The 25815-nt window shown below is 44.8% G+C and overlaps 1 protein-coding gene across 2 annotated transcripts; it reads right to left on the bottom strand.

Moving 5' to 3' along the window:
- Positions 1-8449: 8449 nt before the first annotated feature.
- Positions 8450-24778, bottom strand: sema3e (sema domain, immunoglobulin domain (Ig), short basic domain, secreted, (semaphorin) 3E). Of its 2 annotated transcripts, XM_057051821.1 has the most exons (18): positions 24091-24778; positions 23682-23819; positions 16961-17121; positions 16803-16862; positions 16446-16565; positions 14706-14799; positions 14355-14471; positions 14015-14157; positions 13813-13927; positions 13246-13315; positions 13022-13166; positions 12458-12683; positions 12239-12330; positions 12027-12068; positions 11715-11881; positions 11288-11358; positions 10738-10871; positions 8450-10630 (listed from the first exon to the last, which is right to left on the bottom strand). In XM_057051821.1, exons 2-18 carry the CDS (start codon positions 23785-23787, stop codon positions 10133-10135), a joined length of 2361 nt encoding a protein of 786 aa, XP_056907801.1. In that variant the 5' UTR covers positions 23788-23819; positions 24091-24778; the 3' UTR covers positions 8450-10132. The 2 variants fall into 2 exon arrangements, with proteins under 2 accessions (XP_056907801.1, XP_056907800.1); XM_057051820.1 differs by having other exon boundaries at positions 23682-24777.
- Between the last annotated feature and the right edge of the window lie 1037 nt (positions 24779-25815).

Here is a 25815-nt window from a genome sequence, read left to right as displayed (position 1 = left end):
AATATATCACGCACGGAAATTGAAATTAAAAGGGACAGGCAGATTTATTTCCTGTGGTGTCACGTGTGATCAGAGGCAAGGTCTTCTGATCTACAGATTAGCTTGTAGAACCCAAGAACTGTTGATTCCCTGATGATTCCATCTAAAATTCGCCATTTACGATCATTTTAATTTTACTCTTTATTTTTGGATTTTACTGGTATGAAGCACTAGCCTATAATTGTAACTTTAATCTTGCATTTCCCTAAATTTGAACACATCCTCCCCTTCCTCTTCTCTGACGTGGAATCAAACAACAGGATATGTTGTCATCAGTCATTCCTAACATCAAACAACACCATTAATCCTCTATCCCAGGGGGCACAAGGCTGATTTGTTTCTGATTTTGTTTGTCACCGTGTAAAAGCCTTCCAGGTTTCAACAGTAAGGTTAAAATGAGCTAAAATGCAATCATATTATATTGCATAAATAAGTGCATTTTGGACTGCAACTATAAGTCTGTGCAGCTCACTGGAAGAACCAAAATAACAGTTATTGCTGCTGATGTTATTACAATGCATCGAGCAAACAGAACCTGGGATCCTATGGGACAGCTGCCTTCAACATAGAAAACCTTTGTTGGATTTACATTATCACATTAAAAGGCATTTTAACACAATTGCACACCAAACATGGACTAAATTAGCCATCAAAACCTCCTCTCTGATAACCCTGTGCTCTTGCTGCAGCAATATTTCTCCAAAGTGTTTTCCCCCGTGATGAAAACAGACAATCTTATCAGTCCTATCTCACAAAGAGATAAAAAACGAAGAAGCTGTTTGTTTTCTGTGAACAAGCTGATAAAAAAAAAAACCTCGCTTCAGACAAAATTTCAAAGCGACCATTGAAACTGTGTCTAATTCTTCGCTCCGTGTCTAATACTGCGACATCATTCAGCGGCAACATATGATTTCAGGAATGACACATTTCCTCACACCGGCACGACATGGATGGTTCCTCCTCGCCGCTTGGCAACGCGTGAGTGAGATTATGTGGGAAGGACGGACAGCAAGTTGCACGTGGGTGTGTGGAAGAGTTACGTCATGCGGCTTAATGTGTGAGCAGCAGGCTCGCTGTGGTCCTTTCATTCTTTTCTTGTTTGGAAAGTGACAGATTTGGCATTTTCATCCACACACAGAGAAAGGGAGAGCGAGAGAGGGAGGAGAGAATGGAAACCTCCATCAGCATACAAGCTGTTCAAGTCCTATAAGATGCTGATTAACTGTCGACCACATTGGCCAGAAACACCTTTGTCAACTTTAAATACACCTTATCAGAGAGATCTGGTTTATGAAAAACTCTGAAAGACTGAGGCTCGAATTGAAATATAATAAAAGCACAAAAATAAATGTGCACTACTTGAGAACACAAATAGATTCTAATTGTACAAAAGAAGATAAAACGATCAGAATTATTGTAGAAGTGTTAGTGTTTAATTTTAGATTTAAAAATAATGATGGATACCAGCTTGGTACCAGAGTTTTCAGTCATTCTGTAGATATCTTGAAAAAGGTGAAGGTGCAAAATGCTCAACATTAGCAGAATAATAAGATTTGCCTTTTATCTTTTTGGGGTGTTTTAACCTAAGCTGAGAGTCGTTCTGTTGTCACATGAAGAAATCCTTCCTGAGAATGACTCACAGAGGTCAGGCAGAGCTTCATGACTCAGAATTAAGCTCGAGGGAAGAATCTGGGTAATCTGAATCAGCAATGCGAAGATGCTGAGCAAAGGTATGCAAGTACAAAGGAATCATAGTCTAACATCTTCTCTTACTCTAAGGTCAGGCTCTTTTAAGGTTTGGGAGCTTCCTGTACAGAAAATGGATGACCTCTCACCTATAACAGCATTTGCAACACTGAAAACCATCATGCAAACCAAAATCATCAATATGTTTGATAAGAGTTTTCATCCCACTCCATATGTGAGTCAGTCAATATTATTATGTAAGGCAAGAAGACAGCAGGCAATCATCATGTTCTTCTCTTTTGAATTTCCCCCAACTCGTCAGCTTAACAGCTCCAGTCTCCACTGTCATCGTCATTATGTTCACCCACTCATGCTCATATAGTGTCTGAGCATATTTCAACCCATCATAACAGCCTCTAGCATTTGTAAGGAAAAAAAAAAGGAAGGAAAAAAAAGAAACTAGATTGAGTCTGGTGTTCCCACCCCAGGGTGAATGGATCTGACATAGCTCGTTAGAAGCGGTCCAAAAATGCTTCAAAAAGATATTAATCCACATGAAGCTTCCTCTGACAGTCTAAACCACATCAAGTGAGCCCATTTATGTGAAGCACTGCGATGATGTCTCTCTCTTTTTAAAATAAATAAATTAAAAAAATCCTCTCTATTGTCGCAGATCCTTGAGAATAAAATCAAATTTCACAACGAGGAATATTTTCCAGTGCCAGACAGCTGTCCACTCAAAGCCCTTCAGAGGTGTCTGATGCTCTCAGGGAGGCTGCTGGACTTAAAACCCTCAGGCCCCACTCCTTTAGCTCCCACCGCATCTAATCAGAAAGTCCTTCACAGGTTTTATCCAAGGACCTGCTGGCTAACAGGCAGTTGCTAGTGCTACTTATTAGTGTGCTTATCCGTAATAACTGTTTTGTAAATACCAGCACAGGGCTGAGTGCTTGTCCTTCTTGAGGTGCCTCTGCAGTTTCTATGGGAATTGCCTTTCTGCTCAGTCAAGCGTACGCCATTAGAAAGACATTGCATTCAACAGCATTTGTATTCTCTGCACAGCTGACTTCGATCACAGCACCCACATACTCAGCTCCCTCTCTCTCTCTGTTTCACTCTATCTTGCTCTCCCACTCTCAAACAAACAGAGCCTTAAAGCAGAACTTATCTTGCTCTCATTTTAATTAAGCCAACATATTGCCGGGTAGTAGTTTATGACTCCCTTAACTGGAGTTTTCATCAAATTCTGATAACAACAGTCAAAGCATCCAAACAATTTCTTTGCATTTTTATTTTCAAGATACAAAAATAAAGGTTTGTCCATGGCCACCCACCTCTGGCGTTGACCCTTGAGGAAGGCGAAGCAGTTTTTCCCCGGCATGATGTCTGGAGCGGAGCCGTAAAGGTGCGCCTGGATGGTGACCTGCATGGAAGTGGCTTCCTGTCATCTCTGGGTCTCTAGGTCTCGGTGCCTGTGTTTGACAGGGTCACCATGTAATCTATACAGTAACCTGATCGAGCACACTTTGCCAGCATCATTAAATTTACATATCTGCCCCCGAGGAGGGGAGAATATGGACTTACAATACTTCACAAAACACTTGTGGAATGCACTAAAGAACTTGTATTTTCAGCATAATGATAACTTTATTCTGCCAGAAAACTATGGAAATGTGTTTGATATCATCAGTGGCTGTTTCTCACTATTCAGACATAAGTCAATATTGCCAGAATCCATAAATATCAGAAACTATTTCATGCTGTTATTGGATTAGGTTTGTCTGTCACATGACCCGTGCCTTTGCCCGAGCACACCCCCCACTCAGCATCAAGCTAGAGCACTGCATCCATCCCTGAAGCCACCCTGTATTTTCTTCCCGATGAGTGACCACTGCTATCCGCCATACTAAAAATACTCTTAAAGAAACAGTGCTCACGAGACAAGCGCGCCCTCGAATCAGCCGCTTCTGCTGCTCCAGCTCTCTTTTAGCACCAGCCCCTCCCCCGCGCCTGTCGAGTCATGGGAGAATTGTGAGGATAACACAGTTCACACCCCCGAAAGCTTCGAATCAGTGAGCAGTAAAGCCCCACTGATCAGAGTCAGAATGCCATGGGGAAGAAGGAAAGGGTTGAATAAAAATAGAAAATGGCGTCAAAAGTGTCTCATTAGACGGGGGGAAATCATTACGGGCACAGGGCCAGGGCTTCTTTAACGAAACAGCGTAGAAGCCTCTGAAAGGTGAATGTCAAAGGTTAAAAACGGTGCACCTTGGCAAGAAAAGATCAGAATCTGAGTCGCGATGTGGTCAGGTCTAGACAGCAGGCTGTATATAATTGAAGGGGTGTAAAAGAAGATGGTTTTAAAATGCCCGAGGACTCTTCCGTTTATTTAACACAGATAACTCAAGGGCATCATTTCCTTTTTCTTTTCTATTAATCATTTAATATTAAAGCTGAGCAGAATTGTGCTTCCATAATGCTGTTTTGGGGTTTCCGCTGTACTTGAAACACCTCTCCTTGTCACTGTGTTCTGAATTCACAATGATGGTTTATGCGCTCATGTTTGGGCTTGGCTCCGTTCATAACAGTTTTAATGGCATCAGACGTGCTTTATTTTCTTAAAATGAAGGTCATATTCTTTTATTATTCATATTTGTTGTTGGTGCCTTTATGCAGCTATCAGGAAACATTTATTTGGAGAGTGCACTCCTGCGCCAAACAGGATGAAAATCAATCAAAACTCTGACAGCCTATTATAAATGATTCATAAAACCATTTGATATTATCCCTTAAAGTGTTAAAATGTTTGGAGCAGGGACAGAATTTCAAGTTGAGCGGCTTTAATCCCGCAGGCATATTTGCCTTTGGTGGTCTGACAGAGCTCCTTTTTACCTGCTTCGACATCTTTCTTCAGCTGCAGGATGGCAGAAAACCCTGCACCAGTAAGTGTGCAGCCCGTGCTCAACCTGCCCAGCGAGAGGATCCATTTGTTCATTAAATATTCACCAGCAACCGCAGGCTCCCAGCTGCCTGCTGCCATAAAGCACACGTGTTGCCTCGTATTGGTTGCCGGCTGCATTTATTTAAAAAACACAGACCATAAACTGACAGTTTTTATGGTTGTTCTGTTTTCAACACTAACTGGGAGTGAAATAGACCATCATTTCAATGCAAATTCTAAGCTGAGTAAACACAAACAAGCTCACCACCGGCCCCCGCTTCTAAAAACCCACCCGTATTTAAAATGGCTTTGCTAAAACTTGCGTTCGTTTGGAGTCGCATTCAGGAATATCGGTGCTGATGGGGGAAACAGCGCGTGACTTTGGACTTATATGTGTTCCGATAAAGAAAACGGATCGCCTCAGAAAAAATAATTGAGAAAAATGGAAGGAAGGACTAAGAAAACAAGAAAAACGGAAAGTCCACACTTGATTTGTTTAAATGTCAATTTTGCAAAAGGCCAGGCACAGGAGGGAGATGGTTCCCCAACAAAAGGAATCAGATATAGTTTTCCAAGCAACATGGCCCTGGTTACATTTTAAAGTTAATTAAAATATGTCTATTGATCTTGCACATAAGCACAAACACTCTTTACCATGCAGAGGTTCTTGTTCATGCCAAAACGTAATCAAACCTGCCTGCATAATCATACACTAACCACTAGGGGCGCTGTTGTAGAATCATATTAGACTGAATGGCCCAAAGTTGTTCATTTTTTGAGGACTTTTGTTTCAGATGGACATTTTGTTGGGGATTAAATAAGTGAGTCGACCAAAACATGCTGTTAGACAATTATAGAATGATAATCAATCGTACGTGCGCGTCCACAAAGGGAGCAACTTGGGCTTCAGTTCTCTGCTCATCAGACTTCAACCTTTTAAAGTGGGAGGGAAGGATTCAAACCCATTTCTTTAACACTTAGCTGCTGCCAGGTCTAACAGGTATAATGAAGTCTGTTAAGGTCATGTTCGATTTGAGCTTTAGCTTTTTGTCTGTGGGGAGACCTCAGAAAGGCGTAAAGAATTGAAAGCGGAGAGTTAATCAGAGATGGATTACAGTTTAGTAAGGATAAGTGTTGTACAAGATCCCTTTACGGATGTTTCTGCTAATGTCAAAAAACTTGAACAATCTGCTTAGTTCTTTTAATTAAGTCACTCACTTAAATCCCGACTTTCTCGGGGGATTTTCCTCTTGCCGCTGAGTCAGGGAGTTTGTCTGACTCGCTACTGGTGGAAAAATGACACATCTTCCCTTTCTGCCCTAAAAATCATTTCAAATGAACGGTAAAAGAGGAAATGATTGATGATGAATGCTCATTTAGCTGATTCTTCTTTTAATAAGGGGTGACCTTCTTGTGGTCCAGGTGTTGGATGCTATTTATGACGCTTCAATATGAGTAACTCGGTCTGATTTTTGTGTTTTCCCCTGACATTTACAGCCAATATTATGCTGCTGATTGCCTGTGCCTGCGTTTAGCCGCTTAATGGCCTCGGCCAGCTGTTGTTTTGTCACAGTGCAAATGTCAGAGTGATGTAATAAGAAGGAAGCAGGGATGAAGAGAGGGATTACAGCAGAGAACTACTCCCACATGCTCACACATGTGGCGATTACATCCAGATTAATAACACAACCGCCCATCAAACAGGCGCACGCACGCACTCGGGAGAATCGTCGTCGTTTACTGAGGACATCATCGTCTGATGCATTTGGACACACATCCAAACACAAATGCATCCCTAGGAAATCTGTGGGAAAGAACTCTTGATGCGGTCACCTGTAGAGTTGCAGGTCACCATCAGGCAACATCATAATCCAGAATGTGGTGGGGGGTCCAATGAGAGGCAAAACCCCCTACAAAGGAGAGGCTAACACACACACTGCCCCTCCATCCTGGGATTTCTCATCTCTCCTTCTCCCCACCAATCACTGTGCGCTTTTCCCTCACACCCCCTTGTTTTATCATCTCTGCGTTTCCCTCGCCTTCCATTGAAAGCCTCCCATTCTTCCCATCGCCTTAGATGTGTTGGTGTGCCGTGAGGCGTAGGACCTGAGAGAAGCACGGCACGCTGCCTTGGGGATGTGGGGGGGGGGGGCATGGTGCATCGTCTGCATGCATTAACTCCTCTCAGGGTTCACGGAGACGCACGCAATAAATCAAGACCAATGCAGAGACACGTCTAGGTTGTGCAGGGGTTAATGTATTTTTTAATAAGGTAGATGTCGGACACGCTCGGGCACATCCCGCACGGGTCAGGCCGACCTGGCTGTGTAAATCCGTAAAGGTTATTGACGCAGTGAGGAGAAACTGTACCTCAGTGACAGCTGCACTACACAAGTACACACGGGTTGCTGTTGACACATGGCTTGTGTGCACAGTGTTGATAGTGTATCTGTATTATTCCAGACTGCCTTTTTGTCCTCCCAAACAAGCCGGTTAGTCCAAAATATGCACTTTGACTGTCTGATTGATTCCATTTGTCAGACAGAAGCACTGCAACACTGACTATAATTGCTTGTAAAGTGGTAGATTAAACCTTGATACTTCCTGGACCTGGAAGGCAACTAAAAGAAGGAAGATGTTTTCCTCAACCTATCGACTATGCAGCAACACGTGCAGAGTGTTTTTGCCCACTCACCTTTGACCTTCCAATTATTTCATTAATCCCTGGATGAAAGGGGGACAGATGTCGTCTATCTGCTGTGTAGAACCTCATGTGACTGGAGGCTCCATCTGTCTCCATCAGACTCATCGAACCCACACTCACGTGAAGTGTGATTTATGCAGTCCGAGGCTGCAGGGACCCCGGAGGGTCCCAGGGGGCCGCAGAGCAGCGTCAAACAATGACGTGGGAATTTTTATGAGGAAAGCTCAACTGGGTTAGAGCTTGTTGCTATGGTAGCGATGCAGAATAAATCAGCATCATAAATTCTACACTCAAATGACTCGAGCTCCCCGCTGACTTAGGTAGACCCAGACGGAATTTCAATGTGTGAGGTGTGGATCCCAGTTGGGAAAGATTTAGTAAACTCTGTGGCGTATTCGGTTTCATCTTAGACAGTCCTTGTCATGCTGGATGCTGTGGGTGACGCTTGGACTCTTTCTGATGCAAAAATAGGAATTCAGGTCGGCGTGGTTTGGTTGGATCTGCCACACGACTGCAGGATTCCACATTTTTTCTGTGGTGAGATCACAGCAGCAGAGGGATTGAAGCGAGACCTTTGGTTCCAGCCACCCACCCCAATGATGCTCCTACTTCTGGCAGGAAGATTTCTTTGGTGTTGCTGATATTAGCTCCAGGCGGGACCGCGTTGACACCCCTCTGTCCTGATGTCTGACATGGTTTAGAAGTCGGAAAGCTACAATCATGGACACCATGAGCAGTGCTGGTGATTTCCAGTGGAACACCAGTGTTAACGAATGGGAAACGGCCCCCACCCTTGGAGCATCACAGCACCGTCCTCTTATATGGTGATACTTTGGCCTCTCAGCATTGATCGAATCAACATACCCGCTTAGGTCCCTGTGCTCAAGCGGACTGACCTCCAAGGTGTTCCAACCTCCATAAGTGACCTGTTTTAATGTACTCTGGATGTGTTGCCTGGCTGTTTCGAGGCCTGTGGAGGAGGCCGGTGAGCTTAGATGACACATCTGCATGCTTGCATTCCACAGGCACTAAGTATAGGTTACCATTATTGATAGGGAAACCGCAGAGGTGACACCAGAGAGAATGGTCCATCTTTATTTCATGACAGCTATTTATACGTGAGTTACAGGCAGGCACGGCATGTTTCTTCTTAGATGAAGAGTACCACAAAACAGCAAGGTCAGAAATCCAACAAAATGGTAAAATGTAGACATAACTAGGACACAAAAAAAAGCCAAAATGAAACAGTTATTTACAATATTCCGCTGAAACAATGTGCAGTATTTCACCATTACAGCCCATGATTCCAGTCTTTTGTTCAGCTAATCGCATGCTTGGATGGTCACGTTAACACTTGTTTATTTTCCTTCTGGGCAAACTCGGCTGTTCTACAGTTTGTAGATATAATTGCAGATCCCGTCCGCACCATCATTAAAAACCAAAAGACAGGGTGAGAGTTGAAGCAAGGGTGAGACAGGGACACAAACAGATAGAAAGAACTGGACTTTTGAACACCCGACACATGGTAAAAACACCCTGAATGAAAGAAAATCAGCCAAAAACAAGGCACCTGTATTGTAAATGTGTACAATACTGATTATGTAGACAACATTAATAACACATAAGTTTATTTTGTCTACTGTAACAGATTTTTTTTTAAAAGTTGCTATTAATTACGTCCAATAAGGACAAACATGCTAAAAATACCCATTTCCGTTGCTTGCAACACATTTCAGCACCAGAACCACACAGACCACATTGGCATTATAATTACAATAAGCTCCAAGAGACTGTAGGTTGGGTTTTTTTTTCTGAATGTGCAAAAGCAGAACCACCATAGCCGTAGTCAACAGCTTGTAACTACAACAAGAACAGTTCAAGCCAAGACCGACTTTCATGCTTTTACTTCATTAAATCAGTCCCATGTGATTTAATGGAAGGGCCTCTTCAATGGAATTGGCTTCTTTCCAAAAATGTTTAAAAAAAAAAAAAGAAGAACAAATCACTCCCCTGGTACATCCAGAAATCAACAACACTCGGGCAGAAACAGGCACACGCATGGAGAGAACGCCCACAGCTAGCAAGACAGCAGTACAGAACATAGTCACTTCAAATGTTTAATTGCCTTTTATGTGACTTTCACTGATCAATCCTCTGGTTTCATTGTTTTTTTATATATATATATATATATATTAATTTATTTCTGTACGTATAAAGAAACAGCCCCATTTCTTTCAACCCTCCTTGATTTGTCCGCAAAGCGATGGTTATTCCTTTAAAAGAAAGACAATAAGTTATCCAAGTGTCACAAACAGAGATTAGAAGGCCACTCACTTTACCACAGTAAAAAACATACAATACAGGTACAATAATATCATCGGCATATTAAAGAGGAGGCGGAGCTTCAGTCTTTGCTTCCAGTTGGACCAACAGCTCCGGCAGGCTGGGTCGTTCCACCGGAGCTCTCCTCATCATGTGTTTGAACGTCTCTTCAGGTAAACACAAAGTCATACGGAGGTTCTCAGTATCCGGTAGTTGTGTATATGACTATTACTTTATCATTCAAAGGTAATGTTTTTAATTAGAGGGAAAAGTCAAGATATAGGATGATAAAGGATGTCACCGCAGGACAGAGATGACCTGCTGGTCTTTTTTTACAGCTCATGTTCACAGCAAAGTTAAAGCATGTTGCACACCATGAGTCTGACCTTTGTACCATATGTGTGTTTGTGTGTAGTAGTATTGGCCAGTGTGTGTTCTCCTTAGGTGTCCAAGGTGTGTCTGGGAGCCCTGTGGGAGTTCTCGTCTGCTCTCCCTTTCCCTCTCTTCTCCCCACCCAAAGAAGCATATCTGCGTTTGCTCTTCTTGTGTTTTTTGCTGGAGCACCAAACTCTCTCGCAATACTCTTCCACTCTCTGCGCGTCTCCGTAGCCGATGAGCTGGAGGAAATCTTTGTACCAGAGCCTGGAATGGGGACCCGGCCCTGAGGACGGCGCCAGAGTCCTGGGGCTGATGCTCGGGCCCAGCAGGCGGGTTGTGGAGGAGTGGCAGTTGAGGGCGGGTTTCTCAGCCGCGCCGTCGGCCCTGTGGATCGCCGACTTCACCCTCTCGCCTCCCAGGACGTGAAGAGTGATCCGCAATAAGGTGTGCACGTATCCATGCTCCACTGTCTGACACACGTACACGCCGGTGTCAGAGCTTCTCACTTGTAAAAACAGAAGCCCGTGAGACATCACGATGATGCGCTCATCACCTTGAACCTGAGGGGAGGAGACGAGGGCGGTTCTCTCAGCTATTTATGGCGCAGCACATCATATACAGATGCTTCGGATTATTTCTCCTTCATGTAAAGTTTCCCCAAACTCACCTCCACTCTCTCATCCCCAGTCTGGACGAACCAGAGGACCCTGGCTTGAAGTGAGCGCGGGACACACTCCAGTAAGGTGCTGTTGCTCTCCACCCCGTACACCAGCCTCTGCTCACCTCGGCGCCATTGTTCACCTATGTGAAAACACACACAAACACAGACAAGAAATATCACACAAATTGCTGGACAGGTAAAAAGTCAAAAGATTAAAAGGCCCGATCCCCCCACCCAGACCTACCCACTCACACACACACACACACACACACACACTCAGACATGCAACCACAACCACAATCTTTAAATTGCTATGTACACATATATCAGAGGCTAAAAAATGGCAATCAACTGCCATCTTGTTACCCAAAGATGAGGTGTTTCTTCAGGGATCCTGACTCCGGTGCACAATAAAGAGGTAGTAGCTTTTCTGCCCCCAACCACAACTAATCTAGCATGTCTGCAGACCTGAGGCAGCATTTCTGCTTTACATTACATCAGTTAAATGTGCGGTCGCACCTAAACACACCACACACACACGGCTTTATACACTAACCATCAATTTGCAGCCCATTGCACAACTGGACGGCGTTGCCATGGCGAACATCCTGCCGCCTGAATCGTCGGCTGTGATTGGAGCGGGAGAAGCAGAAAAAAGTCATTTTCAACATGTGCTGTTGTGGAAGTGGGGAAAGAGGGGGGGGAGGAAGCAGTAGAAAGGAAAAGAGGATGGGCGGCGCTCGCTGCATACTGATCGAGGCATTGCGTAACATGTGGCCGCCATGTCCCCAGGATATTCTGACATTGACATGATAAGGCGGCCTCAGAGTCATGTGACATTCAGGGTAAGATGTTCTGCTGGCACAGGAGCACTGATTGGTGTGAAGTGCTGATAACACGCAAACACCTCTGCAACAAAATGGAGTGAAGTATGCGTTTGTGCCTGTGTGTGTGTGTGAGCGCGTGTGTGCGTGTGTGGTTACCTCTTAGTGTACACTCCAGCAGGATAATATCTGGAACAGGTGAGACCATCCCAGGCACAGTAGGGGTCTCTAGCAAGACAACAGTCAGCACATTCTGAGCCGTAGAGGTCACACTGGTGCAGCCTGACCTGGGCCACGCCCACTTCCGACCCGACATACAGCTGTTGCTGCAGAGCATCAAAGACATGACGGAGATCACAAAACTGCTCCCGGGATTTACCTCATCCACCAGAGTTGCGGATCAATACGACACCCGAAAGTGTTGCTATGGTAACATCTTGTGGCCAAACGGGAAACTACACATAAACTTACCCGTTTAGGGGATATAATGATCTCCTGTATTGGTGCTGGCACCTGCGGATAGGAGGACATTTTACCAACATGGGGTCAGGTCGAAATTGTGACAGGTGATGACTGCAGAGCAGTTTATTGTCCACTTGCACAAATCCTGCTGGGTATCAGTCCCATATATGATATCAGGCACTGTTGAAGGGCTCTAAACTCTGCACCTGTAAATGAAATACCTTAAATACTTGCAGCTCTTCCAGGAGCACCTCCTCCATACTGTCTGTGTCCTTGTTGTAGATGGTGATAACTTTCAGCACCATGGAATCATCTGGGGAAAAAAATCCAACCTATTTACTCATTTGCATCTTTGATTTATCACAAACGTCCTGCGGTCATGTTTTTAGTGCCACTAATGTGGCGTTTAAAGAGTGACAGCATCTCCAGTCTTCACGTACCCGTGCCGATGTAGAGGACATGGTAGTGTCCGTCCTGGGCTTGGACTCGGTCCACAGCGATCTGGGTCAGCTTCCTCCTGCCCGGTTCTGTCTGCAGCAGGACTGGCCTGTTGTACTGGGGAAGAACAGGACGATACATCACAGGGTGGGCTCGGACAAACCGCAGCACCTCGTCAGGGAACTCCTTAGAGCTGGAGAAGCCGCCCCCGCTCATCTTGCTGGCGCACTGTAGAAGGAAGGGCGTGGGAGAAAAAGGGAGACATGAGGTCAGTGACTCCACGGTTTACAAAAAGGAAAAAAAAAACCCGGTCATGCTGTTGTCTGGCTCAGATCTGACCTGCTGAGGCTGCTACATCAGTGGTGACACTCACCACTGCTGCTCTACATGCTCTCACTGGCCCTCACAGACGACCTCTGTCACTAACAGGCTAACAGAGAGGGCTGGGAATGCATGCTAGCTCTTTTTAAGCTTGAAGTATCTCCATATAATCGTGCTTGTTGTCCTTATTTGTAGATTAGCTTCCTTTTGCAGGGAAAATAGTGAACTGTCAGTGTAAGACTCACAGATCCAGGTCGAGGGTAAGGGATTCTGTCCTCGTGAGGGGTCCAGTGATGCTCAGGTCTTTCTCGTTGGGCAAACGGGCCATTGAAAGCAGCTCGAATATCCTCCATGCGATAGACACATACCGCGTAGCCTTTAAACACCGCACTGCAAAAGCAGCATTCCATTAGCCTTTAGATTGACGACCAAACTCTGAATGTGTGTAAATGTCGTGCCCTCTGCTCACCTTGTTGTGCTAAAAAGGCCAAAGATTTCTGGGTCCTTTCCGTCTTTATCCTTGAGCACAAACACATCCTCTGGAAACACCAGAAGGAGACAGCGTTGATTTGACACTGGGGCTGACCTTCATTAGAGTAATAACTTAAAATCTCTTTGGATAGCATTTATCATTTAGCATAGCAGCTTTCATAGCATTTTGTGGCAGCATTCTTTGTCTAGTAGCACGTTTAACAGCTGCTATTATGAATGACACTCCAGCAGAACTCACTTTAGTTTTTTCTTGTATTTAGGAGCCTTATGTTTGTTTGACCATTTACCAATACAATTATAGGTATGATTTGGTTTCCATCGCTAAATTTTTAGAGCCAGTAACAACATATGTACAAAGCAGTGTGGGTGAAACATTTATAATACTGGGAATGACATTTATAAGTTTGGAGACAGACCAGAATGGGCCTGCAATGATGTAGTTGGGTATTGGAATAAGACAAGGTAAGATTAGATTGTAATGAATAAATGAATAATTATACAAAAATAAGGGGGAAAAGATGGGAAAAGGCTATATTAACCTTACCAAGCTCATCAAAGTGTGTGTCGATGCCGTTTGGACTGGCCACCGAGCAAATAAGGCGAGTTTTCAGGAAGGAGCTCCATCTATTCACCAGCATTCTCTGTCCTCCTTGATCATTCTGAGGAATGGAAGCACATGTAGCCCATAAGTACAGAGCTGTGCCCCCCCCATCCGCTAAATCTCACGATCACTTTGGCTTTCTTACCGCGCACACTCGGCCAACGTGTGTGTGCACGGCCTTCTTCGCTCCCTCAGGGTTGGTCTCCAGCTCGGTGAAGAAGAAATAAACTTTATCATCATCCCTGTCGTCGTTGTCAGGTATAACTGCTGCCCCCACAAACTTGGGATCTGGTGAATGAAGAATTTCAAAAGAATTGAATTAAAGTATCTTTTATAAATATTGTGCACTTGAGCATCCGAAGCAATACAAATGAACCCAATTGAATATTTCACTGTATATTCCCCAGAGTTTCAAGTTTATTACTATCTGTTATAGCCAGGTACATTCAGATTCTACAAAGTATATACATTTAAATGCCACTCACTGTTGAGTTGCTGTCTGTCATTTCTCTCGGTGCGTGTGTGGGTCTGTCTGTTGAGGCGACAGAGAGCACCGTCGTTCTCCCAGTAGTCTGTGTACAGGCCGATGTACAGCTCTCCTTCTAAAAGATGCACACACCCATTTAACATACACACTTGCTGTTTAGTATTGTGACTTGAATGCATATATAAATATGACCACAAGGTGGCAGCATTGACCCTTAAGAGGTCACCCTCACAAACGTTAAGTTGAACTTTTAGTTAAGAGGCGATTTAAGACGCATTTAGAGACTGTAAATAAAAATAAAACACGCACTACAGTTTTGTTGGCATTCATAGTGGGGGACATGTCTTACTGGAGAGAACAGATGTGCAGGGGCTGTTGGGGTCGAATGGACAGCGTCCCTTGCCACTCATAAGACTGTCTCCTTCAAGAACAAACTGCCTCTCCTGGAAAGAACACACACACACACACACACAAACAGATGCAATATAATAAAAGAATAGCTGTTGCTAAAGGTGGGAGCAAAACTGATGGATGAGAACAAGGAAGACGGACGCAGAAGACAGGGAATGATGGATGAGAGTTTCAGAAGCCTTTGTCTGAATGTGTATGAGCAGCTCTGCTCCTACATCATTGAGAGTTACTAAGCTTACACACACAAACACGCACTGTACTCCCACCAGAACCACAGCTCATGCGTTTTGGTGCACCGCACTGTTTATGACTGTCACTGACACATCGGTGGGGTGTCACAGGCTGATTTATGAGCGGTCAGAGAATCCTACTGTGCAGAGACGAGCCAGCGTAACCGGTTACTAGCTAGGTTAAACTCATCCATCATGTCATGGGCCCTCAAAAGAAACTAGAAAACAGATTGAATGAGTGTAAAGCAAAATAAATAAAGGTCACTTATATAATGTAAATAGCTATATCTGCACAAAATTGCTGTTACCAGTAATGGTGTCTCATTCATACCCAACCCCCACTTTTTTTTCTGTTCTGTAGTGGGAGAGGTAGGCTGGACATCCAGATTTGTGCAACCATTTGCTAGCTTATATTACAAGTATTAATCTTTACTCCCTAGCAAATTGAAGCCTTCTTTCACATATTAGTGGTTTTGTTAAGGCAACGCAGCTGTTCAGTCCCAATTCCTTGCTCTAACTTTCACCATTAAACACAGCCTTGGGTTTTACTGTTGCTTTTCTACAATATAATTTCATGAAACACTTAAGCGATCGCTGACCGCACAAGCCTTTTTTTTTCCGACCACATTTCTTCCTGAAAGACGATGTTCCCCACTAGCCTTCCAGTTTTTAATAATGCGTTGGACAGTTTTTAACCCTTATTTTTTTGGGAATTTCAGCAACCTCCTGAACTGTTTTCTCTGCTAGATGCAGCCAATGATCTGCCCCCCCCGCCGAAACCCATTATTTTTTTCTTTGACGACATTATGACATGGTTATTTAAGAAAAGAAAGAAGGAGGCTGCTCATTACATTAGTTGGAGGTTAAATGACCTTTTTCCAGCTGAAACATAATCACCCATGCAGTTAACATCCAATAGGAGGCCTTTACCTATTTGCTTAGTTAAATCCAGGTGGTGACTTTCTTTCCTTTTCATTTGACGAGTATATTGTATATATTGGAGTATATTGTTCAAAATATGCAGGAGCTTACGTTCATGTGCGTGTTGACAAACGAAAGAACGTTTCTGAGAGTCTCTTTTTTGTCAGGATTTCACCTCCGGCCTCATTTATCGAAATAAACTCATTGCAGATGCTATGAGTCAGGAGCCAGGGAGATTAAAACTTTCTGAGGAAATTACTGACCTAAACATATTTCCCCATCTGTGCGGTAAATCAGTTCATGTGTTCACTTGTTGGTAGGTGGGCGATCCCAGCTAGAGCCGCATGTTGTAAGAATTCCTCAGCACAGAAAGCCCTGTGCATCCGGTGTGTAATCGTGTCAAAATCAATGTACAGGGCTTGGTTACAGCTGTTTGAAGGGGCAAAAGTGATGCAGTTGTGTCTGCAACAGCATGAAGATTTACTGTGGATCAGGTGTGAAGCAGAGGACTGTTGAGAGGTACTCACCTGCCCACTATCTCCCAGTCTGACCAGGGCACAAATGGGGTTAAAGGCTCCTGTTCCACAAACCAGTAGGTGGGTCTGGTTGTACTGCTGCAGGACCTTGATATAGTTGGCGCACTCCGACTGGATGAAGAGATGGAGCGGTGAGTGGAATGTACAGGGTGAGTGGTGAGAGTGGAATAAGGCCAAATGGAGGGGAGGGTGTGGTTGGAAAAATGTCAGGCTCTTACTGCCTCATCCATAGCATCAATATTTCAGTTTAAACAAAGGTTAATGAGCACATTCAGAAGGATAAACACGCACTGACTGTACAAGAGAGTCACTTACGCACTGGCACTGTTACAGTAAAGGGATCCGTACCTTCTCTCTGCCCTTCATCAGACACTCCTCAATCTGAGATTCTGTGCTGGCCCACTGGATCTGCCGGGGGAAAGCAACAGTTGCCGCATTCTTGACTCACATTAAGGACAAGTGTGCGATCTCGTGACATACTCCCTGACAGCTGGCAACAGTCCTACCTCTGTCTGATCTGTGTTGATCTGGTCCAAGCTTAGGGAATAGAGGGCGTTCCTGGCCCCGATATAAAGTCTCTCGTGCCCCTCGTCCAGCAGCATTGTCCGGGGTTGAAGAGCCACTCCATGTTCCTGGAACAACAATGATCGGTTCTGCTGCCAGAGCTCTGCCAACCAGGAAGCACAAACAAGAAAACAAACATTACAGCAACACCAGAGAAGTTTGCCAAGATAGTCCGTGCTATGTTAGCTTAGCACTGGTCCATGCTAATCAAAAATAACCCTGCCTGGGCTGATTCTAATGTTTTCAACGGCTGGACACAAACTTTGGGATTTATTAATCATCCCATCTCGGTACTTCTTCTTGTTTATCACCTATGGGCCCTCTATTCGCTGATGTCTTCCATGCTATTAGCCTGCACACACAACTACAAGCATCCTGTTTGAGGCATGAAGCAGCACAAGCAGGCCTCCCAGAGTGCCGCTGACAAATGTCAACTGAAAGGTCACCTCGGCAACCGCAAGGGCATTTTGGAGATGCCCAAGATGAAAGCAGTAGGATGCGGGTCCTGGGAAAGATGTTGTGATTAACAGCAGTGCGATTTAAAGTGTGCAGTTTCGCCCCTGGTGCCCTCCGCCAGTGAGGAAGCGGCTCTATCAGACAGGAAACGGAACCCTTGTCTTTATCTGCCATTAGTTTGAAACCAGCAGCCACTCCCTGTCAGTCTTGATTTAGATGATTTGGTGCGCTTAAAAGGAAGCAATGTTCCATGACAGACGTGTCATTGCACATAAACACACGCTCGTCAAAAGTAACAAGGGAGCGGGCAGATGCATGAGGCACGCCCCAGTGTGTGATTGAGGCTGACAGGCTGCTCTTTTATACCTGCTCTCAGTGACGAGCGTTGAGGATTTAATGCGAGCGAGGCCCGACTGGTGTGCGGAAAAACATTTTACTAACACATGAATGAGCCGGAGTCAGAGAGCTTGAACAGAACACCAGATGTTTTAATGCCCCAGACAGACTGTAGCGGGAAAAGTGGGATTTCTGACCAACGACCATTGTAGAACCGCAAATTCATAATCGGATTTACTTGTATGAAAAAAACCCACAACCTCAAAATATTACCGAGGTCTTCTATCCTATATTTATATAGGAATTCAGTTAAGGGATACTCAGCAATGGCACACGCCGTGGGAGGTTTTATTTGTTTAACGACTGACACAGAAGACTGACAGTGTGTATGTTGCTGCCAGGTTTTCATGTCAGAGACAAGTGACAGTTTGTTTAAGTAGCAGCGGGTCTCTGGTGAGCGAGGGCATGAGGCTGTGTTGTTCTTCCAGGCTTCAGAGAAGCTTCCTGTAATTATCTCATTCACACACACACACACACACACACACAGACACGCTTTTTTCCCCGTCTCAAGCCATCACACGGCCTTAAACCCCGACCGGCATGGCAGGAGTGATGGTGAGCTGCATCAGAGTCAGTCCTCATGAGAATTACTGGAGATGTTTTTGCACCCAAATGGAATGAGGTATTTTGTCTGGTGCCTTTTAAATGGTATTGGATTTCACCTGGGGCGTAAACACTCACAGAGGTTCCATCTGTCACTGTGTTTAAATAGTGATAAAATGAGGTTGTTGGGTGTTTGGTCGGCTCAGTGAATTCTTACATTACCTCAACCTGAAGGAGAAGCTGAATTAACCACCAAAATGCGAAGGTATCTGTTTTCTTATCTCCTATATTTGGATGCTGCTTAAACCAGAGTGGGTCAATAACAGGAAGGATGTAAAGACACACTAAATAGCTGCATGTCCTTGTATTTCTGTCTTTCTGAGGACACTTTTTAGCCATAATGCATTTTCCCAGATCCGAAGCCAAAGCCCAATTCCAAACTCAAACCTAGGACCAAGTCTTACCCTTCAAGGAGCCTTTTTTAAGAGGACTAGCCTTGCTTCCTAAAAAATGTCCTCACTTTGCTAGTAGAATTTAGGTACACACTCAGACACACACCTTCTCCCACTAGAATACAGCGTTCCTGTGTATTCCCTCCTGCTTCTCTTTCAGTGAGGCTCAATTCGGATCAAGGACAATCCCCCAACCCTTCATTCCTATTTTTCTACAAGTGAACAATCGGCTCATTCACGACTGGAATCTGCCACCGTTTATTCACGTGACTTGGGCGGCTATTTGCAACACTGGAGGCAGTCAAGTCCCGTTTCCTTCTACTTTGCTGCTCATAACAGTGAGTGGCAGCTGATTTGTACGGACACGGGCGCAACATCCGCCTGTTTCTCTGTACAGAATGATTGACAGTTCGAACCTGGCAGACTTTACCTGCTATAATATTATGCTTATGTGCAGAAAAATAGGAGGTGCACAAAGTTGTGATTATAGTAATGCAATAAGAGTTGCTTGAGGGTGAGCAATGTTGTTTAAATAGTTTCTCCTCTGTTATTATACGCAGCAGTCACACACATTTGTGGCCACCGCTCCGACTGAAGAATGGGAAGGAGCAGGAAGGGGGGCTTCTGGATTTCCTATCCAAGATTTCTTTTTTTACTATCTCCTGCCAGTGAAGGCTCTTTAGTTGTCAGTTATAGGGGGTGAGGAGGAGGAGGGGGTATTGTGATCCCACTTCAAATGTAAATTGGAGAAAAGAGAACGGAAAGAGTCCCCCAAGGCAGGCACTTTCATCGGCGTTCCCCGGCACGCTGAGAGATGCCTCAGAAGTTTGGGTGAAGTGAAAACATAATAAACGGCTGCTCCTTTCTTCACCCGTGTATGGGAACAACGTCCCATTGTGCTGTCCAAATGTGTGTTAGTAGGTTGCTGCTAATGTTTGAAAGCCTCCCCAAAGTCGTTCCAGGGAAAACTGAAAAATCGCAGCCTCATTTTGATACCGTTATCCCGTCTCTTTCCATTAGCGAGCAGATGATTCAGAACAGGAATGAAATCCATTCCAGGAAGCCAGAGAAATAAGTCACCTGTGGAGTAATGGCACATGCACTCGAAGAGAACCAGTTATTGGACTGGGCCAGAGTTTACGGGGGCAGGAATGAGGAGGGAGTCTGTTCTCCTACGAGCCCCCAGAGGAAGAGGGACAGGGCAACTGAGGTGTTATGTCATTATCCTTATTCCGCCACACATTCGGCTGCGTACCCGAGGATAATGATTTCATGGAGGTCAAAGAAAGCCACATGAGGTGTCTGAGCAGGGCGCTTGAGGTGCCCTGTAACAAGGAGGGAGGGTTGGGCTGCAACCTTATTGGTGGTATAAATCAAAAAGTGGCCTTTTCAACAAAAGAAGCATTCAGAGGGGGCACATGCATCAATTTATAACAGGTTTTGTTGTTTTGATTGACTCACCAAACCACCCACGACCCCCCCGGAGCGGGTATGAATGGCTTAAATGCAAAACAAACGTATTATAAGATGGACAGAAAATTCAATTTGTAGACGTGCTATTTATTTTATGCGAAAATGCCTCCTTCGGTGATTGATTGCTCACCTCACCACCACAGTGTTGTGACATAAAGCACAACCCGGAGACTCAGGAAAACAAAACGGCTGCTTCATCTACATTCTCTAAAATCCTCGCCTCAGCCCTTCTCGCCAGGAAAAGGTCAGGGAGGATATTAGAGTTTCGACAGCTGCCTCACCCTCATGGCACCTCATTAATGAAGTACAGAGCACACACACACAACACAATGGGAGACAAAACTCTGAGTTGGACAAGGAGGGAGTGAGAGGAGGGCAAAATCATGCCATTTCCTCAAGCAGTCTCCTTACCCTTCACTTTTTCAATGTGATCCCTATTGCACAATGTGGGAAATGCTAATAAAAGGACTGTGCACCTGCTTTTGTTGGCTTGTTACTCTGTGTGTTAGTTTTTATATAGAAAACAATTAGCCACAACCTTTTCCCCCCAATTTATTTTCAGACAGACGTGCCTGGAGGCCCTGCCGGCATTCCCCGTCTCACCTTCAGAGAGAAGTCACCTGCAGCATCCACAGGTTTATCAAATACATCAAGCTGTTTTTTTCTTTTTATCTTCCCGTTTGGAGAGCGGGGTCTAAAATTACCTCTCAAATGGTGGTTTCATGCATCTGTAATTGCTACCTGAGGAAGGTACATCTGCACCTTCTGTTTTCAGAGTTGCAGTCTGGTTGCCTGGTATCTAAAGAGGGTCCGGCATGAACAACCTATACCCAATTTAATTAGATTTTCACAACCTTTTATTCTGTTAATCCAGCTGATGGTTTATTAAATATACAGAGATATTTTCCCATTTCTGTTTTCTTTTTCACTTTTGTCCCACTAAATATAGACCTTTTTAGAAGAGACAGGCTTGTTAGCGATAATAACCTGCAAAGCCCTGTTATTTCTCAGGAATGAACAACCCTTGGGGATTCCCCTCCCCCCTGTTTTTTATTTTAATCTTGTAAATCACAACTATATGAACTGTGGTCAGAATGAAAATGTTTCTCTTGCATTATCTTCTGTCTATACTTTTTACATTAGTCAGATTTCAAATTCCTCCGAATTCTTCTTACTTAAGCACATTTGTGAAAACTGCTGTGTTCCAGCAGCTTGGGCCAAGAGTAATGATGATGGCGATTACCTTGTCTGACCAGTGATTCATGTCTCAGTTCAAGCAGTAAGATGCTAACTGGGCTGAAAAATGATTAGCGGCAGAACCACGGTTGTGCTGAAAGTCTCCATTTTGCTCATTAGGGTTTGAGAGACCTTCCTTTGAGGTTAGAGAAGCAAATCTAATTGATCCGTGACCAAACACAGTGAAACAGAACCTAATAAACCTTATCATCATACCACCATATCAACTTTCCTAAAGTGAAAAACCCAAAAAATGTTCTGCATTAATAATTTCACCCCTCATATCTCAAAGCAGCGTGATGCTGATTTCCAGCTCCATTTCCCCCTTCACCATTTAAGTCAAGATTCACGCAGCTGAGTGCAATGAAACAGCAAAACAAATTCTTACAAGCGGAAGACAAATAAATGGGAATGAGATGAAAAGGAAAGGGGGGAGAGTTTTGCCCGACATCAAAGCCAGCAGAGATACTGCACGCAAGGAACTCCTCCCTGATGATAATGTGCACATGTGGAGGAATTCTTTCCCAGACATTTGATCTTATTGGGGATGGTATTGACTGACCTTAGTGTCTGCACCCGCTGACCAGAAACCAGCTATTATTATACAATATTTCAGCACAGATATAGATATATAAAACTCTCCTTTCCCACATATTACAGTAATGGAAAAATGAGGCGAGTCCATATCCCCGTTCTGTATGCGGATGAGCGTCTGCCTGTGTGTGAGAGGTTGCAGGGAGTGTTGGGTGTATGCAAATATGGTTGTCAGGGCCTCTGAGACATATATTATAGCTGCTTTTCATTCTGTAAAGATAGGATCCAACTGAAGTCTCTTTGGTAGTGCTCAGTGCTAGCCAGAACATGCATTAGAGAAGTCAGGGAGGCAAAGATGGGGGTGATGTAGAATATCAATCACCAGTGACCGCCCCCTCTGGCGGTTAATGGATTGGATCATGTAGATCGCTGTCAGAGTTGATGAGGATCTTCATAAACAGTGTGGTCCGCATGGTTCTTCTCGGTTTCCGCAAGGCAGCAGTGTGTTTTTCTCCCAGTTTCATAAATAAAATGCACCGTGTATTGGAAAAATAAGCGTCCTCACAGATGCAGACCTTCCAGCTCTGCATAGAATCCATATTTATGAGTTACTGACCATCTAAATTCCACACCTATATTCGACCATGACTAACAGGCGTGTGTGGAATCACCACCATCTGCACTGTAGCAGAAAGAAAACCTCTTTAAGATCGAAGCCATTCGAAAACCATCCATCGTTGAGCGTTCAATACGGATGCCTCTCGCCATCTGTATCAAACACCCCCGCGAATTAAGCAGCAATTGCGCAAACACACGAAAGCCACCTACTAGTAGATTATCAACCACCGTGGCTCTGGGGTCAAGACAAACTGGCAGGAGCGCTTTAAAAAAACGAGCGAGGAAATATGTCAGAGCAGATGTCGGAGGTCCCAGGTGTGATTTACCCTCACTGTGTTTTTTTTAGTCCCGAGACATTCATCGTTATGACCTCATTACATGTAAGTGATCTCTGACTTTAAATCACTCACAGGATAGGCTCCAAGAAATATTCTATTATACATTCTCTAGATACTTTATGAATGAATTCTTGTTGTCCAGATCCTGTCCCGTCAGATCAATAATCACGTCTTTCTCCTGATGAAGGCGTGGCAATGAAATATTCCAGCAGCGGGAAAACGTATATAATGTATATCTGTTCAAGTGTGCCCATGCACGAGACAGCAGGGCAAACCCAGGATATGGTTTTTTTCAGTAAAATGGAGAAATATAAATATGGATAAATATGGATCTTTGCGCGCTGCTTTGTGACACATTAGCATTTCCATTATGAAAACGCAAACTGGACATTTATTTTGGCTCATTTTGAGCAGCAACAAGTTATGTGTGTTGCCATAGTGAGACGATGAAGACATCAGTAACCTCTGACTGACTGTGTGCTCTGCGTTGACAGTGAAAAATTTGTCAAGCTAAGCCAATAAGCCTCAGAGCGCCTAATAAATACTCTTCAATACTGATGCTGCTAGGCTGATGTTTTGTCAGTCAGGGGGTATTAAAATAATCTTTTTTTTATTACCTTTGTGGGTGAGTCGTATCCTTGGGTAGATGCTGCTGGCCGTGTCCAGCAGTGTCAGATACAGCAGCATCACTGCCAGATAAGCAGCTCTCGCACGCTCGGCCATCCTCGTTAAAACACACGTTAAACGCAGGAACCCTGAGGGAGTCAAATCAGCATGAGGCAGATGAGTCCATGACGGTTCCTGCAAGTTGCAGCAAGTAAAGCTCAATAAAGGACACCAAAAGTCGACCTAATAATCCTTTCCCTTGTCAACAAAGCATCTTGTCAGGTTCTATAGAGTCTCTGCTTTCCCCTATAGGAGCCTGCTGAAGGCTGCATCCACCCACAACCTTAGCGGACAGGATAGTGCTCTGGATATTATCCTTGTTTAGTCTTGTAACCAAGGAGAAGTCCGGCTGCTACGTACACGCCGCAGTGCCCACTGTTTTCTGTCCATATGTCAGTCCTTCTGCTGCTGTGTCTGTCTGTTTGGCCAGCTTGGATTCAGTCCCCTCGGATCTGATGACAGACAGAAAGCAGATGAAACATCAAGTCCGTGAGTCTGGCACCAGTGACCGAGGCGCCAATTTGTAAAGCCTGCGTGCGTTTGTCCGTCCCAGCTGTAAGGGCGGTGAGGCTGCGGCGTGTCCTTGGGGCTCTGTTCCTCCTCTTGGGTCATTCTCTGGACAGGAGCCCAGCAAAAAAGGCAGAGCCGGAGGTGGGGGGTGGCAAGAGGAGGAGGGGAGCCTCGTGCCTGGCGTGCCGTCCCTCCTGGGCTGGAGAAGAAAGTGAAGCTCCGGCGCTTAACTCTGCTCACACTTCAACAAGCAGGGAGGGTCCAAACGGCTGCTCATCCCTCCAATAAGAGAAGTCTTGATCTTCAAAGCCTGCCTGTCACAGCGGAGAGGATGGTAATGTGGGGTCTCATGGCAGCATTAAGCAAATTACCAATCCCACTCTCAAGATTGCCTTGAGATTTCCCTCCCAAACAGAAGGATTAAATCTGCTGGGTCTGGCAGGCAGACTCCCTAAGACCCTCGCTGGCTCCTCTAAAGCTGTCACTCAGCAAACCACCCCTTCATTTTACCTTTTGCCTTCCTTCACTACCTTGTTTCTTTCTGCTTTTCCTTTTTTTCTTGCTTTTTCTGCTCTGAGGCCAAGGTTTTCTGCCGTCTAACTCGTGCACCTTTTTTTCATTTTCAGTTCCCTTCCTCTTTGTTGCCCCGCTGATAGTCGTTATCACTGCTGCTGTGGCTGTTTACAAGGTTTCCTTCGTGGCAATTTCCTTCTGCTCTCCCATTCTAATATTAGCTTTCCTGTCTATCCATCTCTCATACTGTTCAGTTCTGCATAACCTGCTCATTAGTGTCCATCCTTCTTCATTGCATAATATTATTGGTTTATAATGGGGGGGGGGGGGGGGCATTCTTTGCAGCATCTGCCTCTTGCCATTTCTGTGTTTCAAGTAAAATCCTAACAATGAACATGCTTGTGTCCTCTAATTTGTTATGTCTCCACATTTTTTCTGCAACTGATTAGCACCCCTCTATGACAACAACATGAAGCTAATCTCCATCGCGAGGAAAAGTCCCGCAGGAGTCCAGTTACTTGCGTGTCACTGTCTTCCATAAAGCCCTTCGTCATCTGTTCCTCTGTCTTTTTCCCATGGCGGCGACATCGAGTTGCCCTGATCTCTTAAATGGAGCCTGTCTGCTGCTGACTGGTGGAATCAATGGAACGACTAGGATATAAAATATTGAACAAATGCAAATGGAAACCGTGTCAGTGAAGACCTGCTAATATGGAATTGGAAATGTTTGTGTTGCACGCCTACCCCCCATCCCCACCTCGCTACGCCACCCAGCGCTCTGATAACTCCCACGCTACACCTGTTCCCTGCCAGAACAGAAGGGCTCCATGTGCGCCTGGTGGTCTTGCTACGTACACTATTTCTGTTATTCTGTGGCCTGGTGCAATTATAGGCGCTCATCTGTCGTCGAGGCCGAGACAACTGTTCAATGTCAGCTCGCCACGAAGCTGCCGCACCCCGCCCCACCACCGCCACCACTGCTGCCACCCCCCCTTCCCCACCCCCCCGCGGAGATCCTGCATTAAAGCCTGAGTGTGTTTAAGACCCCATGAAAGGTGTGCC

The sequence above is a fragment of the Takifugu flavidus genome, chromosome 13, assembly GCF_003711565.1.
Source record: "Takifugu flavidus isolate HTHZ2018 chromosome 13, ASM371156v2, whole genome shotgun sequence".
Classification (NCBI taxonomy): Eukaryota; Metazoa; Chordata; class Actinopteri; order Tetraodontiformes; family Tetraodontidae; genus Takifugu; species Takifugu flavidus.
Note: the sequence above shows the minus strand (reverse complement) of the source record. Positions and strands in the feature narration are given on the sequence as shown.

Excerpts from the sequence above, each read along its gene's own strand:
- sema3e (XM_057051821.1), bottom strand. The coding sequence starts at position 23,787 with ATGGCCGAGCGTGCGAGAGCTGCTTATCTGGCAGTGATGCTGCTGTAT. Across the intron at positions 13,316-13,812 it reads CACACACTTTGATGAGCTTG|AGGATGTGTTTGTGCTCAAG; the intron begins GTAAGGTTAATA and ends TGGTGTTTCCAG. Across the intron at positions 12,684-13,021 it reads CTTACCCTCGACCTGGATCT|TGCGCCAGCAAGATGAGCGG; the intron begins GTGAGTCTTACA and ends TTCCTTCTACAG.